Below are 17,918 nucleotides of genomic sequence, written 5' to 3' on the forward strand. Positions count from 1 at the left end.
ACTGTATTTCAGGTGAGAGATGTACTGCAAATCTATGTGAGACAAATACAGATGCTGCAAGCATACTGTCAGGTGTAAACAGTTCATCCTGTTATCCTGATCGAACATTAAGTAGGAAAAGACGAAAAGCCGAGTCGACACAAAAGTGCAGTCACAAGGAAAAGCTTGCTTTCTCCCATTATTATGTGAGATTGTTGAAAAGACTCCAGTCCCAAACTTAAAGGTCTGGGCTAAGTCTCAAGCCTTTGGAGTGCAAGACTAAACAACTTGCAAGCATTTAGAGCAAGAATATAAGTTCAGTCCTGACTCTTTAGAGGACAGATCTTACTGAAATCAAACTTATGAAGTAAGGTCAGATCTTAAATGTCTAGAGCACAAGTCCAAGTCAAGTCTTGAGACATTAGAGCATGGGTTTCAGTCTTGTGTCTTTGGAGCGTGAGTCTTTGTCTTGAGTCTTTAGAATGTCAAGTAACATGACAGGAGCAACTCGCCAACTCTCATATGTCAGACAGAAAAGCTCGTAAAACCTCTTGATCAAACATGAGTTCAGAGTAAACAACACACACACTCTCATATGGGGCCAATTCAATATGTTCAATATCCTCGATTTTTAGATCGGCGCGGCCCCTGACATTCTTCCAAGCTGTCGAGATCACTCTTAACACCACACAGCAGGAATATCTCTTCAGATGATCTTAAGAGCCACCCTGATAATCCGGACATCATTGAGATTGTCTGAAGGGTCAAATTTGGACAAAATCAGCATAAAATTTTTGCTGTGTGAACTAAACATAATTGAAGTCTTCAATCTTCACTGTACAAGTCTGATGCCTTGCTTCTTTAGAGCACGAGTCTGAGTCTCACAAGTCAGTCAGGCCTTTACAAAGCGAGTCAAAATGGAGCCTCAAGTTTTTAGAATGCGAGTCGAAGTCAAGTCTAAAGTCTTTAGAGCGAGAATCTAATTAAATTTTCCACATCTGATCGAAACACTCAGGAATCATGTTAGTGCCAGGTCTGAACAGCCCCGAAGAACAAAGAGGAAACGGAAATCAATGAACCTGCCTTGTGGTAAGACGGTGATCTCCATTTGTCTTGTGTGCACTTATGTGCAAGCACGTTGGCACAATGAAACTATTTAATGTGCTGCATGTCAGTCGGTGTGTGTCATAATGTTATTTCCATCTCACAGAAGGTCAGGCTTTGAAGTCTGGGAGTTTAAAGGGTTATGGAGACAGTGAGAGTGTTTTATTGCAGGATGAAAGGTTAAACAGCTCTTTACATAAGTTATTGTTTGGTCATCTGATGCCTACTGCTCATTTGGTATTGTTTCTAAGGAAGTCTTGTTTAATGGTAATGCAGGAAAATCACATTTAAAGGCTGTGAATGAAATCTTAAAAATCCGGTTTTAGATCATTTTGGGGGTGGGGGGTTTTACCAAAAGTTCCTCCTTTGCTGTGTGTTGTGGTTTGTCTCGGAGGCGTCGCTGACAGAGCGGCATCTATGGAATTCATTTCACAGCCTCAAACGCCAAGCGTTAAAAGGTAATGTCAGCAGTCGCTGCTGAAAAGAGTTCAGTTTTTCCAGCCCTGCATGCGACGTCTCCGTGTTTGCCTTGCCGTCTGTGGGTGTTGTCGCAGGCCCTGCACTTCCTTCTGTCGTGCTGCGTCTATTATTCCTTTGTTTCTCCCCTCTCCTATGGGAGTTCCTCCTGTACAGCCCATGTCCACACATTCACCAGTATTGAGAAAATAAATTGAGCCATGATGGACGGGAACTTTTTACAAAGAAATCACATTGTAGAAATCACTCAACCACTGGTTGAGTGATTGCCACTCTTACTGTACTTACACTGTATTCATCAAAGTGATTTTGTCTTATTATTAAGTACTAATGCAGTTTATAGTTAAACTAGTGGACGTTTAATGGTAATGGCATCCTCAGTTATCAGGTTCTTTGGCTAAAATAATAGATTAGCTTTAAGAGTAGGCTATTTTAAACATTCAATACAGTTCACTCATGTAGAGTAAGTGTTGTAAGAATGTGTCTGTAGTGAGTAAATAAACTGATCAGTTGATTTAGCAACAGTATTATTAGCAACTTTATGTATATATCACAAGTAAATGGAGGATGACTGCCTGCTGTGGCGATCCCTGAAAACAAGACAAAAAATAAGAAGCTATAGCCCAACTAATGTCTCATTGCCTGTCATGAATAGATTCTCAGATTCTCACAATATAAGCCTGAGTGAAAATATCTAAATATTTATTTTTTACACTAAAAATTACATGTTTATGATCTAATTGATTTCAGTTGAAACAGAAAAGCAATTATTCCAAATACTACTTCATAGACTGCATTAAAAACATTAAACATGGACTGAATTTAGTCCGTAGTGTTCATTTGCTACTCGAGTCAATATGCTTTTTAATAAGCCCTTTTTCTGTTTCCTGTAGGGTATCAGTGAAAATAAAACAAGTGGATATTAGCTAGTAAATTAGTCTGACTTGAATTATCACCTAATATATATTTATATATTTCTGCCTCAGCAGCAATGTGTTGTTCTTCCAGGTAAAACTAGCTGCTTGTTAAAAGGATTTTAAACTGTTGTAATGATGGGAAAATTCTGTTTTCAAAACTTGACTGTAATATCTTTATCAGTAGTCAGCCATGGTCTAGTGGCTAGCATGGTCGATAACGCGGCTAATTACACAGCTAATATCTGCCTGTTTTGCTCCTAGAGACACTTTAGCAGAGCAGAACAGAAAAGGCACTACATTTGGCACATCAAGCTTTAGTACTAAATTTATCAGAGTAATGGTTGTGTATTTAAAATAATATACTTTCATCTTCAAGCTTACCACTTTACTTAATTAGAATTTCAAGAAATGAAGCTGAATATATTAAATGTTACTATAAAGTATATTGGGTGTACTGACAAAGGATGTAGGTGGAGGACAAACTTTGCAAATTATGCCTGTGCAGACAGGTAAAATTACTGTCTGAACCAGGTCCAAATAAGGAACTACCCACCTTAGCGACAACCTCAGTATTTTTTTTGTATTTTTTTTTATCATCATCACAGGTGTTAGTCTGACTTATAAGACAGTTAATTTATTAAGATGTCAATCAAAACTGCGTTGGAGACGTCTACATGCTCGTCGGCACAGTACAGAAGGCTACAAATAGTCTCACTCTGTTACAATACTTCCCCTTTTTAGATCAACCATTTAAGTAAAGATGAACAGAGAATACATTGTGAATGAATGAAGACAGTAGGTTAGGTTGTGTTAAGTGAAGGCAGTTGGTCCAGTTTTACCACTGCGTTCATTTATCACTTGTAGCGGTTCATTAAAGTTTTTTTTATCGTCGTAGTTAGGGCGAAATGGAAGTACTGATAGCTTTTACGTTAAAAATCCATTGGATCCGTGTTCTTAAAGCTACGCCTTCTTCTTTTTTGCGGCTTTAAAGAAAGCTCAAGGAGAATTTGAATGCAGCCTTTAAAGTGTAACTCGAGTGAAGACGATGGAGAGAGAGAGAAAAAGAGGGTTCGGTTCACAGAGCTACTTGGAGGAAGAAAAAACTGGAACCACATGCCCTTGGTCTAGGATTGCACTGCTATCGTCTGCAGATTTCTAATAGTTTCTTCAAGTGGCACGTTTCACTGGAAATCTGCCGCTGCTGGAGCTCCTTTGTCTGCAGGCGTATGTTTAAGATGCATAGTGCAAAAATATTCATACTGCTTGAACGTTTGCTCGTTTTTGTCACCTTACAACCACAAATCTCAGTGTTTGTCAGTAGGAAGCGACAAACACACCTCCCTGTTTCAACTTTTGTCCATCTGTCGATCAACTGTCAGTTCCATGTTCATGCTCTCACTACAACGCTTCACCGTGGAAACGACGGTGCATTCAAGATGACGTTCAATGTTGGTTTGGTTGCACTTGATTTTATTTAGGCGTAGAGTAAAACAAACTAAACTATTTTTCTTTTCCCTTCACAACTATAGAGATGGATGATTACTTAAAATGTATTACTACTAAACGATATGATAAATGCCCACCCCTAATTATACACCATCAGTAGAATTTGTATTGGAGTATGACTTAAAATTCCGCTTAGTTCAGCTTTACTCTGGCTGTAACATCTATAATGCACATACCAATGTGCTTAGTGAGGCATTAGAAGACTCTAATATTCGATTCTCTTTCATCTTCAGATTCAGTGTTAACTGAGGAGAAAATAACACTGCTTTGAGATCAGAAATGCTTCTCCTGATCTAGCGAGGAAATCGACTCGGCTGAAAAGAGCCAATTCCGCCCATCTTTTTTATAATCTATCATCGGCTGTGGAGGTGTATGCTCAGCAGCCCCCCCTACAGACAGAGTCAGGTACTCAGGACAGTGAGCAGTAAGGGGGCCTACAGGTTGAGGGCAGCTGCTGGCCGAGGCCTACCAGTAGCCAGGGGTTGACAGCTTTATCTTCTCATGAGAACAGAGGAGGAAAGCTGGCTCCATGCCCAGCCAAACTACAACTCCACTGCCTCAACCCCTGCTCACACAGACTAGCTTGACCTTGGACAGAGCACAGCCACCCTTGTCCCTCCTCCCTCTTTGGAACTAACCCCAGCAGCACCCTCCCCCCGCTGCTCTCAGCGCCTCTCCCGGATGGAGGATAGGGAGGAGTTGGGAGTAAGGGAAGCAAACTGGCACATCATGTTTCTCTCATCTGAAATTACCCACAACACATGCTGTGTACATATACACACACTCTGAAATTCAGACGAGTTCTTCCTGGCGTGGCGCGTCAGTCGCCCAGATGTGTGATTTCACAACTGGCTCCATCTTTTCAGTCAAAACTGAAAGTTGGACTTAATTCCAAAAGTATTCATGCAATTGGAACTTTGCTGTATGTAGTCGGCTCACAAAAGTAAACGTTAAGATTTTATTGGGATTTGAGGTGAGAGACTGACGCAGTGCAGCTCGTAATTACGAAAATAATTCATGGTTCACACAATTCATCACAAATAAAGATGAAGACACATGGCATGTTTGCTAACATTAACTTTTGGTGGACTCCATTAACCAATTAGGACTCTTCAGGTTGAAGCATAATGAATTAAAATGAGCTTGATAATTTCCATTCTCATTAATATTTTAAAAATGGAAATGTCGTTTACAGAAACCTCATAATCCATTTTATTTGACATTTTGGTTTAAGTGGTTTTTATTTCTGTTTTATTTATAGGTTTACTTTGAATATTTAAAATATCTTCCAGTTCTAATGTTAAATGTTCTTCACAAAATGAACATTTATTTGTCTTTGAGAGGGCAGGCTTGCATTATTATGCTGCCATTATCAATATATTACTTGGAAATGGCCTCAGAACAACAATATTATTGTTTATCACAATAATTGCTGGGACACTCTAGTTCTGGTCCAAATATTTTGGGATGAGCAAAGAGAGATTTTGGTTATAAAAATTTTTTGGAAGAAAAATAACACGTAACATTTTTCTTCCACTTCACAACTGTGCAAGTGATAGACCAGATCTGACCTGGTCTGGTTTATCACATCTATTTATGTTTGGCGTTGCAATGTGGAAAAAAATGTAAAACGGTCCAAGGCTATGGATACTTTAGTATAGAAGTGTTTTTATTGTGTTTGTCAGGCTGTAAACCAGTTAAATTCATTAAGGTGGTGACTTTATGTATGTGCTTTCCGTTCCTCCTGCTGTCTGTGTGAATGTTATGTCCTTCAGGCTGGAGTTTAATGGGCTTTCTATTGATCTTCGGGTTCGTGAGAGGCAGCAGCTTTAATGGGCGCATAGTTGGTTTTCATCTGTGAATTCTTCCTGTATCGATGAGCGGCGGTGCAGCTGCTTCAGCAAATGAGATGTATTTGAATCCATCTTGGAGAATTATTGTGATTCTATTTACGTTCATTGAGTTGAGTTAAATAAATTCCCCCCATGTCGACATCCCACCTTCAGGTATTGACGTAATGCTGCTTGAATTTGCTTATTTCATTTCGTAATTAAAAAAAAACTAATGGGTATGAATTATAAATGAACTAGAAAGTCTAATCTATTAAATTGAAGTAGTCTGACTTTCCAAACAACACAAACATTGGAAAGGCATGGAAGATTTTACTATTCTAACAAAGTCCATGAATGAAGCAAACATTTAGAATAACCTGTAGCTGCGTTTCTATTGATTTTCACAAATTTTATGGTCTTTATGGAAACATGCCCATTAAAACAAAAAACAAATCACGTTTTGATAAAGTTTTTGTACAAGGATGAGGTGGTTATTAACTCGTGCCCACAACTTAATTCATGGCCACAACGTGTTTAATTCGTGGCCACGAGTTAGACTTGTTATCTAAAAGTTGTTCCCGTAAAATAAATGAGCCGTTCCAACAAATGAAAGGATTTGTTCCCACTAAATAAATGAGTCGTTCCTTCTAGTTAAGTTGTGGCCTCGTTTGTCGCCAGATGAGCTCTGTAGGTTTTTAGATTGTATCAAAATGAGCGTATTTTGCAAAACCGCAAAGGAGAAACACATCACACGCATCACATGATCAAAAACCAGATGTTACTACTGCCAGAAACGACGGAAAAGATGGCAGGAAGTGGAAGGAGGATGAGAGCTTCTCAACTCCACTTTAAGTCCAAGGTCCTGTCAGGTGCACACCTCAGAACAAAGATGGTACTTATATATCTTTTTTTGTGCGTTTTCAGCTGCGCAGGGTGAGGAGAGGGAGTGTGCCTTCACGGACCAGCAGCCGCAGTGGGAGGTCAAGCGAGTGGCGGAGGGCGAAGGCAGGGTCTCCCCAGAGAACACCACCATCCGATGTGCCAAGGGCAAGCACTGCTTTGGCCTGTGGGAGAAAACCCCACCTGGTGAATTACAGCTGGTCAAACAAGGTAATAACCACTTGGCTGTTTCAAATCACCAAATGAAAGCCCGAGCTTAATAGAAAAACCCTGAACTTTAAGGTCAGTCATTTCCCTCAGTTAATTTAAAGTCATGGTTTGAATTGGCTGTGTGAAAGGAAAGAGATTAAACTGTTTTATAGAAACAAAAATTAATTGGTTAATCTGTCTAAATGTCCAATCAAGTGTTACCGCTATTTATTGTGTTCTAGTTTGGGGCCCATCAAATGATAGTTGTTTTTTTTTTTTTAAAAAAAAAGGTCAAAGATTGCAATTTTTTTGTCTCAGGTTGCTGGAGTCACCTTGCTGATAACCATGGCTGCCATGACGACCGCTGTGTGGTAACCAGCCTGCCTCCTCAGATCCAGAATGGAACGTACCACTTCTGCTGCTGCGGCAGCGACATGTGCAACGTAAACTTCACGGAGGACTTCCCGGTGCCGAGCCCCACGCCTCCGCAGCCGTTCTGTGAGGACACGCACACAAAAGCCGACTAACACGGGCGCGTTCGTTCATTTGTTCACGGCTGCTTTAATCCGCTTCTCTGTTCTTCATGCGGGGCAGTGCACAAGCAGTTTTACCACTTTTCTGGTTTTGATGTTAAAGTTCAACGTATTTTATTGGGAATTTATATGCGTTATTTCTTCACCAGTCACTTAGATTCATGTCTGGACTTCAACTAGGACATTCTAAACTGATGCTTATGCACTTCTATATTGACGTTTCTTGTTCTAAAGTGACAAAATAGTGAAAAAGTTGAGGGTGTGTGAATAATTTTTTTTTTGTTGAACTGATTTTCAGCCATTTTACTCGGGTTACAATCCACTAAGTCCAAGTGAGAGTTGTGTTGAAATCAGTCAGTGAGTTGTCAAGCAGCTAACAGACATATTGTTATTAGTAGTTTTTTTTTTTTTTTTTTTTTTTCATTTTTACCTGCGCCGCACCTGTGAATGAAAGCGCCGTGTGTGGCGAGATCAGGGCGGTGTCAGCGCCGGCCCATCTCCTCTGCAGACACGCTCTCCCGCCATCCATGCCGTCCTACTGCATTCCAGGGATTACACAGCGTCTGCTCCGGCTGTCTGCAGACAGACAGTGGGAGCGTGTCGGCGGCTGCTTCTGCCGCGCCGGCAGATAACGGGGGAAAGTAAGGAGTTAGCGGCGAGTAATTAAATTGGATCGTCTTTTATTAATCTGTGAAATTTTAATGCCATTTGTGCCTGAATTTTTAAATCCCGTTTCTGGTTCGTGGCGGATTAACTCCTGACGTGTCTTGGCAGATTCCTGGCTAAGTAGGAAATGTCTGTGTGAGTGATCTGAAAACAAAGCTCATGGATGATGGTTTTAGGGTTGGGTAATCGGAGTAGCACAGTAACACAGAAACACTTTACCGGTGAAGAACCAGCATAGCTACAGGATTAATTATCTTTTCTGACTGTAATGTTTACTTTTAGAATAATACTTAAAGTTTCCTCCTTCTTGAAGTAAATTCCTCTCATCAGGTCAGCTCACCTCACAGGGTTTCTATTGGATTTAGAAAGAAAGTTGAGTTTTGTATCTGGTGAAGCCTTTCTGTTGTTTTAGATCATTATCCAATGACCTAATTTTACATCACCCGCAGAGATTTTTCTTTAAATTGCCGTGTTTATAGAAATGTCTGGAATTAAGTATTTTTCAGATAGAAACACTAAATCCCATATTCTATTAAGATTTCACATCCACCCACTTGTCAACCTCACCATCCAACTACCTATCAACACATCCATCAATATGCCTCTCAAAGTGGCATCCAATGGTTGCTATGGAGATTTGGTGGGGCTGTCACACTGTATAATCAAAATAAACAGAAGTCACAGATTACTCATTTAAAGCTCCTAGACTTTCACTAATATAAAAAGATACAGTATTAATATAAGAAAATCTTCAGCTGCACTTGTATAGAGCAGCTTGAGATGCCTTTGAATAATCGTGATATAAAAATATGGTATTTTTGTAAACTACTGTTTCCTAATGTAGTCGTTTTTATACTAAAAAAATGAGTTATGCTGCTTCACTGCAACAGAGAAAAGTCAAACATTATCTTTAAGGTTTGTCATGAAACGCAGAGTTGTAAAAAGTGTTTTCATGTGAACTGCGCGCATAAACCATTTTGTATATTTGTCTACTTTGTTTTGATATAAGACTCTAGGCGCCGTGTGTTTTCCTGGAGCTCTAAACAGTCTTCTACAGCGCGATGGAGGAACATCAGTGTATACGTCTGTGTTTATTCCAACTCTGTTGTTTTGATTAGAAGCCAAGAGATGTTAGACATTAAAGGGAGCCTCGTCAACTCCTATATGTGTGTGTAAGCCAGTGTGTACATGCATGCATATGCTGGAACATCAATCATAGCTGCCCTCAAGCTCTAGATGTCATCAATAATGAATCAAACCGTTGTCTCTGGACAACAACGTACAGGTCAGAACATTGTGCTTCTCTTAGCAAAAAGTCAACGCTGTGATTTGGATTTGTGTTTTGTCATGTTTCCTGTTTGCAGCCCATGGAACGCTGCGCCTCGAAGAGACGGTAACTATCGCCCTGGCAACAGTCTCCTTGCTGGTTGTGGTCGCCGTAGCAGCCTTCTTTGGTTACCGCATGATGCACAGTGAGTTACCATGGAGCCTCGCTCTAAAGATCGATTTTTTTCAGGGCCATCTGAATGATTTTGGTTGCATTTCAATTCTAGTCACATAAGGAGTTACAGTCTTTTGCAAAGCTATTCATACCTCTGGCTTCTAAATTATTGGGATTTCATGTAATGGTTCAACTCAAACCAGTGTATTATTGTGAAGTTGAGTAAAAGCAATGGATCATTAAAAAAAAAAAAAAAAACATGTCTGTATTAACAGGAAATGGCAAACAAGGGCTGCACAACCTCAACATGATGGAGGCTGCCGGCTCTGAGAGCTCACTGGACCTTGACAATCTCAAACTGCTGGAGGTTAGTGTCCTGTTTTTATCATCTCCACCCTGTAGAAACCCAGATTTAAGACCAACCTCATCTGATGACCCTCCTATAAAGATGTTTTGGACTAATAAAAGAGATCTATGAATGTTGCCTTGAAGACATCTTGAGATTTCTGTTAGAATAAAAATCATCTGAATTTCAACCAGGTTCTGTTTATAAAGAGCAAATTATCTTATTACTGGTAGAGAAGGGTTATGTTTTTCTTTTATCCACGTCTCCAGAGAGTAAGGAATGCTTAAAAGTGAAACCAAAGACGCAGAGACGGAAATAAACCCAAAATACATCAAGGTCTACGGTTGCTTCTGTCGTTTCAATGTGACTTTTATCATCCGATCATGGCAGGATGATACGTATGACGGGTCAGCTGTATAAAAATAGGAATTCGCTTTTACTAACACCGGATCCTGACAACCTGATATGGGAGTAAGCAGACTCGTGTTGTGATAGGAAGCCAATACAGTCTGGATGATATTCAGCCGCAGGGACAATAGAGGCAGACAGACTTATTTAGGTTTCTTAGATGGGTTTGCTTTTTGTGGAAGAGGGGGGCTCAAATTTCTAAAACTGTGGACGGCTTTGCTTTGTCTGCACATAACCAGTACACTAAAATTTCTTTTGTATCCCTTATGTTTGGTTGGAATGAGTCTTAAAAGTATCATTCCACAATTTAGACTCCCTAAAAGCTGATGTATTTTCTTAAAATTGATTTGAAAATTGGCTATAAAAACCGTCTCACCAGCTAAAGAAATGGCAAGGGATCTAATTATCATTTTTAATTTAATTTACTTTGATTTAATTGACCAGAAGTCTGAGAATTCGTAAAAATGAGGCTTTTACATACATCCTAATTACTTCAGTTGCAAATGAAAAACTTTAGAAACACCTGGCATTACATTCTGATCTGAATGATTTGATTTCTTTTATTTTTTGATGAGAAAAAATTTAATTAAAAAAAAAAAGATTTCTTCAGAATGAGGCATGGACTGACTACAGATACCAAGCCATACCAAGGTTTTAAATGGCTTAAAAAACTCAAACTAAATGGGTTTTTTTAAAGGTTTTGTTGGCTCTAGTTGCCTTTATTTGAAAGTAGTTTGACAGGAAGGAGGGTGATGAGAGAGGGGGAAGACATGTGGTGAATGTTGCCAGGCTGGGAATTGAACCTGCGACCACTGGCATGAGGACTAAGGCCTCAAGACATGGGTTGTGCTTTGCCCCTGCACCACCACAACACCCCACCAAAACTGAATGTTTAGTGGTTTCCTAGTCAAAGATGATTTCACGTGACTTCACATAGGTTGTTCATGTTTGAATACCATTTAGTGTGGGCAAAAGTAGGACAGTTTAACATGTTATTTCAAGCTCCTCCTTGTAAGTATGTTATTTTGTTTACGTCCTATTATGGATTTTAGCTAGCTGTACAGCCCCGTAACACAAGCAAGAACTCGGGCAGTCAAACATGGCTCTGGCTGCCTGAGTTTTGACTTGATTTTTATCAGATAACATTCTGAAATATTCAGCGTGTGACTCAGCAGTCTCCTTGTAGCTTTGCTATGCTGCGGGTTATATCTTGTTGGCCTTCTGGAAAATGTATTCATCTCTGTTGGTATTTAGCAAACACTTCTTTCATGTTCTAAAGCTGTCCTGAAGTCATTTGATTCCCTGGGCTGCTTTGAAATCAATATAAAAACTGCTGTGACCAACATGGCGAACAGTACAGTGATGTAGATTACTTCTAAAGCTGGAGCTTCTACCAGCTGCAGCTGCTTTTAGCTTAACCTCGCATCCTTTTCGGGCCGGAGAGAGGGAGACGTTTTTCATTTTCGTTCGTTTCACGCCGTCGTCCTTGTGCCTTATCAAGTACACATGTCTTTTCACATTAAACCGGTGGCCTGCTGAGGGGGCGTGAGCCGGGGAGCCCTTACTCCCAGACTAAACAGGGTTTATTGTTTCGCTTTGTGTCTTTCTGAGCCAGAGATAAATGTCCGGAGGAAGACGTTAAGCACAAGTAAATGCACTGCTGAATTCTTCCCCTGCTCCCTTGCAGATGGCATTTTAAGGCAGTCTGTTTGAACCCTAATAGTCTTCTGGCTAATTCGGGAAACTAATTGAATGATTTGGAACTGACTCAAAACCATTTTAACTGTTGTTTGTTTTGTAATTAAGTTTATTTCCCATCTCCCCACTCCCTGCCTGCTTGCTAACATGCTTCACTGTCGGCCTGTTAATAATTGCTTTTACCACTCTTGAGATTTTGAGTCATTTTTTGCTGGGTTTTTTTTGGGTCTCTGTATTTCTCAAGCACATGTGTACCTCTGTGTGGGAAGATGTCTTCAACGAAGGATCCTGTTTGCCCTATTCTTTTTAGATTAGAAGTTCAAAAGATTTAAATTGTAAAACATCTATTTATAGTCTGCTTTCCTTTTTTTTCCTTCTCTCTCTCTCTGTCTCTCTTCAGCTGATTGGACGCGGCAGATACGGCACAGTGTACTGCGGCTCTTTGGACGAGCGGCCTGTTGCCGTCAAAGTGTTCACAGCAGCCAATCGGCAGAACTTCGTCAACGAGTGCTCCATCTACCGCCTGCCGCTCCTGGAGCACGATAACATCGCCCGGTTCATCGCTGCCGACGAGCGGACAGGCCCCGAGGGCCGGTCAGAATACCTGCTGGTCATGGACTACTACCCACATGTGAGTACAGGGCAGAGAAAAGCGATTAATGAAGAGCTTTACTCTGCGAAATATTTCCTCTCAAGATGAGTATTATTTACAGTGTATTAATTTTTTTCCCCTTTATTTTTATATGTTTTTGGTTGTACCAAAATCTGCTTAAAGTTGTCAAGACTGAAAATTTTAAATAAATAAATCCAATTAGAAAATAACTTAATATTTTTTGGTGCATCAATTGCAATTTTTTTGGCCAATCACTGCTCTTTAAAAAACCTTACCTGCCAAGTCTGACTTTATTAAATTATTTTTTTGTCTGAAAAGTTGCTACATTTGCAATAGTGGGGTGACCATTAGCTTGTATATAATATAGACCTAGTTTTGGAGGCAGAGCATTCTACATGTTATTTTCAAATTTGTACTAAAAGGTTAAAGATAAGCATTTATAAACTGAGCTTTTACAGTTTTTGTCAAAACGCTGACTGGTAGAGTTTCCAGTTTGACCAGTTGCCTTTGTTAGTTTATCCCAACGCCCCACAGGAGTGTGAGAAAAACGTTATACAGGAATGTCTGCAGAATGTGACGATAAAAAACTATCCCCAGACCCAGTAGGTAAACATAAAAAACAAAAAACAAAAAGAAAACCCAACCTCCCCGGCAACAAATATCAGATTGCGACAAAATAGCAAAGTAAACTCCTGAATAATAATAATAATAATAATAAGGGTAAGTATCAGCCAAAATGTTTTCTGTCCAAACCTGAAGCTAATTACAAGTCTGCTAATGCCACCCGGCACATGAAAGGAGTCCATGCCTTTTCATAGCTATTATTATAATGCGCATCACCATGGTAACACAGTGCAAGCCAGGACAGGAGACTGGAACGCCTAATGCATTCGAGTGAATTATTTAGCTAATTTATCTAAACTGAATCTAATACAATTTTCCTCACTAACAGATGCAGGAACCACATTGTGATTGATTTTAGAAATAAAATATTGGGACTTTCAGGAAGGAAATGATTAAAACTCGCCGTTAGTTCTGGTGTTTTCGCACAGCATTATCATCTTTCATAACTGAATCTCGTTCCTTTTCGGCTGCACAACTCAAGGTCCTGTGAATGTTCTTTTCAGATTCTTGATTAAATATTTCGTTCATGTCTTCTTCCCATGTAAAAAATGTAGCTGCTCCCCACTGAGGTCAAAGCACAGGATAAGCTTTAGAAATGTGGAATTAGTTTTAAAATCTTTTTTTTTTTTTACCGTGAGCTCAAATAGTCATCTGCTGAGATTACATCAGATGGTGTTTTAAACGTTATATTGGAAGTTTTAATTATTGCTGAAGACATAAAGTCCATAGCTAAAGTATTCACATCACTGTTCTGGTTTTACCTCTGAGGAAGGATGAGGAGTGGGATTTTTTTTTTTTTTTTTTAGTGCTTTCTCAGAGAACATTTTGTGAGATTTAACCAATAAAATAGAGTCTGAAAATTCAAGGGATGTAAACAGTTTTACAGTACACCACACATCACTTTTTTTCTCATTTGTTTTTGACTTTGTTCCTGTTTTGCAGGGCTCGTTGAGTCACTACCTGGGCGTCCAGACCAACGACTGGGTCAACAGCTGCCGGTTAGCTCATTCTGTCACTCGAGGCCTGGCGTACCTGCACACTGAGCTCTTTAAAGGAGGTAAACCTCAAGGCACTGCTCACAATGCAAATCGAAAATTCAACAATATATATGAATATATGAACCGAGCCGTTGTCGGTGGTAAAAGTTTGGCAAAAGCTACGTCATGACTCAGTCGCTTTTAGAAGCAGTACCTTGAAGTGACCTTATTAGTCACTTAAATTACTGAGGAATGTTGAATCACTCTTGTTTTGCAACATTTCTTCTGTTCATCTACCTTTTCAGTCACTTATAATGCAAAAAAAAAAAAAATAGTATTCAAGGTTAAAAGGCAGCAGTAGGGCTTTTGGTCCAGGTTTTCTTTAGAAAATGAAGACAAACTTTAAAGTGTTCTTATGACCTTCTCGAGAATGATGAGCAGCAACAATTACATCTGTTGACTCGTATAACCCAGGGAAGTTAAATCAAGTTGTCTAGCTTTGCTCAGTCAATGCCAATAAGGAAGGCACACCATCAGTGAAGTCTTGATCAATCCGTCAATGCTTCTGTTTAGCTGTGACTGTCTTCCAATTCGCTACTTAGCCTCCTAACTCCTACAGCAGGAGTGAGAATTATATTTGTTTGTTTTTTGGGGTTTTTTTTTTTACAATGCTTCTGAATTTTGGCTAAGATTTGGTTGGGAAAAAAAATCCTAATATGATGTTTCAGTTTAAGACATGACAAGGAGAAGATTATGTATTTACTATAGGGCTTTCCAAAAGTAAAAACACCCTGGAGGTTTTACACTGCAAAACCACAACACTTTACCAACTATTTTTGGTCTAACTTCTACTGCAAATATCTTGGTACACTTGAAATAAAGCAAAACTGAAAGAGAAAGTGTAACCGTTTTTGAATTAAAATATATATCCTATTGGATTGAGAATGTGAGTAAACATCGATTTTAAATTAGATTTAGACTTTTGACTGGACCATCCTAACGCACAAGTTTTCTTTGATTAGAAATTATTAAATTGTGGCTCTATCTGAATGTTTGAGTCATTGTCTCACTGGAAGGTGACCCTCTGCCTTGGGCTGCACAATATTGTCTATTTGTAGTGTTGTGATTATTGCTAGTCTCATTTAGCCCTACATCTACCCTGGTCTCAGGTCTTTTGCAACCTCTAACAGAGTCTCTTTGCTTTACTTTGTGTTTGTTAAAATCCCAGTGAAAAACCTCGAAGTTTATGATTTTTAAAGTTGCAAAATAAGAATAACTCCTACTTTCACGGTGCTGAGCCCCGACAGAGGTCGTCCTCTCTTTGACCACGGCTGTACGCGCTGCATACCGCGGCTCCACATGGCTCTGTTTATCCTGTAAAATTCGCATACTTGTATTTTGACAAACACACTGCGAGCACGCCCAGTCAAGGGGTATTTATAGACTCGCCTCAAGCTTGCCTCCGTGAGCAAAACGCATGAGGAAAGGGACACAGTATAGATTCAACCCAGAGCGTGTGAAGAAGTATCTCCCAGGAGGCCGATTGGATGACCAAACGAGTCTATTTTTTTTTCCCCTCTTCAGCATGTCACAAAATCTCAGTGTCAGCAGCTGCGTAGATCTCTTGTCTCTTCATCGGCACAGATACACATCAAACAGGCTCAGAAGTTGACAAGGGATGAAAGTGCACTGATAGCCTCCTTGTGCAGATGGCTAACTAATAAAAAGAGGCTGAGTGTTGGGCGCACACAGGGAGAGAAGGGAGGAAGCTGAAGTGATGGGCAGATAAGGGAGAGAGGAGCTGCTAACAGCTGAATCTCTCAGGCTTTGGTACATTTGTCATCCTCCCCCACCAGGAAACACACAGCTGCTGTGGCTGCTTCACTGCGCCCTCTGCTGGGCAGGAAAAATCAGCAATCAATGTTGACAGTCAAGGTTACTCCAGGAAGTAATAAAACAACGAAGTTTTTAAATGGGAAAAAAAAACAATTCCCTTCTCTCTTCTCACCGCAGATTTGTACAAGCCAGCCGTTTCCCACAGGGACCTGAACAGCAGGAACATTCTGGTCAAGGCCGACGGCACGTGTGTCATCATCGATTTTGGCCTGTCCATGAAGCTGACAGGCAACAGGCCGGCGCGCCACGGAGAGGAGGAGAACGCCGCTATAAGCGAGGTGAGCGTTTGCGAGGAGGAAGAGCTGATCTTTGTGTTTGTCGTGGCAAGAACTGCGCTTTGAGAATGGATTTCGGTTGTTTTTCTAGACGATGCAGCGTGAGTCATGTCTGAGCTGCCATTTTGGTCCAACAACTGTCAGCAAATAGAAAGAGAGAGCTGCCAAGTGCCAACCGTCTTATTATAGTGAGATAATTTGGGAAAAATATGGAAAGAGTTTTAGAAAGTTCTGCTGCGAAACCCCACTTCACTTTTCAATTATTTTCAGCATCATTGAAAAGTGAATTTAATTGAAAAAGTTAACCTTATATATATTGATTTATTGCTGTTAATTTTGATAGTTATGGCCTATAGTCAATAAAACCTTAGAGTGCAATTTCTGAGACTATTATATTATTGCAGTAGAGGAAGTTGGTGCATAAGTTCCTTGCAAAACAAGGAATGAGATTTACTTTGACTAGGCTGCTCTAACACATAAATATGTTATCTTTGAGCATTCCAAAACCCCTAGTTGTTTTCAGAGCATTCTGGGAAACTGAGGTTCTTAAAAAACCAAAAGAAAAAAAACATATTTTGAATAATCAGTCGGCTTTGATGTTGACCGTTGACCGTTGGTAATGGTGATTTTTGTATACAAAATAACAACAATAAAAAAAATATTTGTTTGACTGTAGCTTCTTTTATTGTCTTAAGCCTGTTCAAGACAGCTTACTGCTTTTCAAGTCCAGTAGATGCTGCACATTGTTTTCCTTATTGAATGAATAATTGTTAAATAATTGGGATTTGAGTAATGACTGTAAATGTGATTATAATATTTTTCATAACTGAGTAGCTTAGCAGTAGAAGGCATTCACTGACTGAGCCAATCGGTTAACTATGGGTAAATTCACTACTGACCAAATAAAAGTTATTCACCAGGAGTTTGAAAAGATTTTTTCCATGTGAATAAAATCTTGTCTTTGGAAGCTGGTGCAACAAGATTTAAAATTATTATTTAAAATCAAGATTTTTACATTCAAGATGCAGATGTATATATTTGGATAGTATTGTTACATCTCCCAACCTCGTTTTTATTCTCCAGACTCCATTTTGTTCTTTTTGGTGTCAATAAGATTTCTTCATCCGCTCATCTCCTAACTGTCGGAACCATAAAACTTCAGTTTGTATCAAAGATTTCACACAGTCTGAAGTGCATATTTGACATATCCTCCACCTGGGTGTGCCACCGTTGCTTCAAGTAGTTCCATTTCCTGTTTACTTTTCAACTTCTGTTGCTGCTCAGTCTCCATTAGTCAGAGCTGGGACAAGGTATTCGGGTTTGTTAAGGAGCCAAATAACCTAAAACAGTCTCTTCCTTCCAATTCTGTATGCACTGAGCATTTAGGTTTGCTTGTACTTAATCATCTGATATTTTAGTTCAATTTTTGTAAAGGATAATGTTTTTTTTTTTTTTGGGAAATGTCCTGATAACCCTTCCCGGATTCATGTACAGCAACAGTTGCATGTCTGTCCACTGTGGCACTGCGTAAACACAC

The 17,918-nt window shown here is 39.6% G+C and overlaps 1 protein-coding gene across 1 annotated transcript in view; it reads left to right on the top strand.

Annotated features, from left to right (window-relative positions):
* LOC106933583 (bone morphogenetic protein receptor type-2) overlaps positions 1–17,918 on the top strand; it is a 32,435-nt gene that overhangs the window by 10,048 nt on the left and 4,469 nt on the right. The window contains exons 2-8 of the mRNA XM_015012926.2: positions 6,740–6,925; positions 7,223–7,402; positions 9,468–9,575; positions 9,820–9,911; positions 12,397–12,627; positions 14,176–14,290; positions 16,224–16,384. Coding sequence (XP_014868412.2) covers positions 6,740–6,925; positions 7,223–7,402; positions 9,468–9,575; positions 9,820–9,911; positions 12,397–12,627; positions 14,176–14,290; positions 16,224–16,384 — 1,073 coding nt within the window. The remainder of the gene's footprint in view (positions 1–6,739; positions 6,926–7,222; positions 7,403–9,467; positions 9,576–9,819; positions 9,912–12,396; positions 12,628–14,175; positions 14,291–16,223; positions 16,385–17,918) is intronic.

This window comes from Poecilia mexicana, unplaced genomic scaffold, assembly GCF_051168715.1.
Source record: "Poecilia mexicana isolate PSO_F unplaced genomic scaffold, ASM5116871v1 scaffold_2, whole genome shotgun sequence".
In the NCBI taxonomy this organism is placed as follows: Eukaryota; Metazoa; Chordata; class Actinopteri; order Cyprinodontiformes; family Poeciliidae; genus Poecilia; species Poecilia mexicana.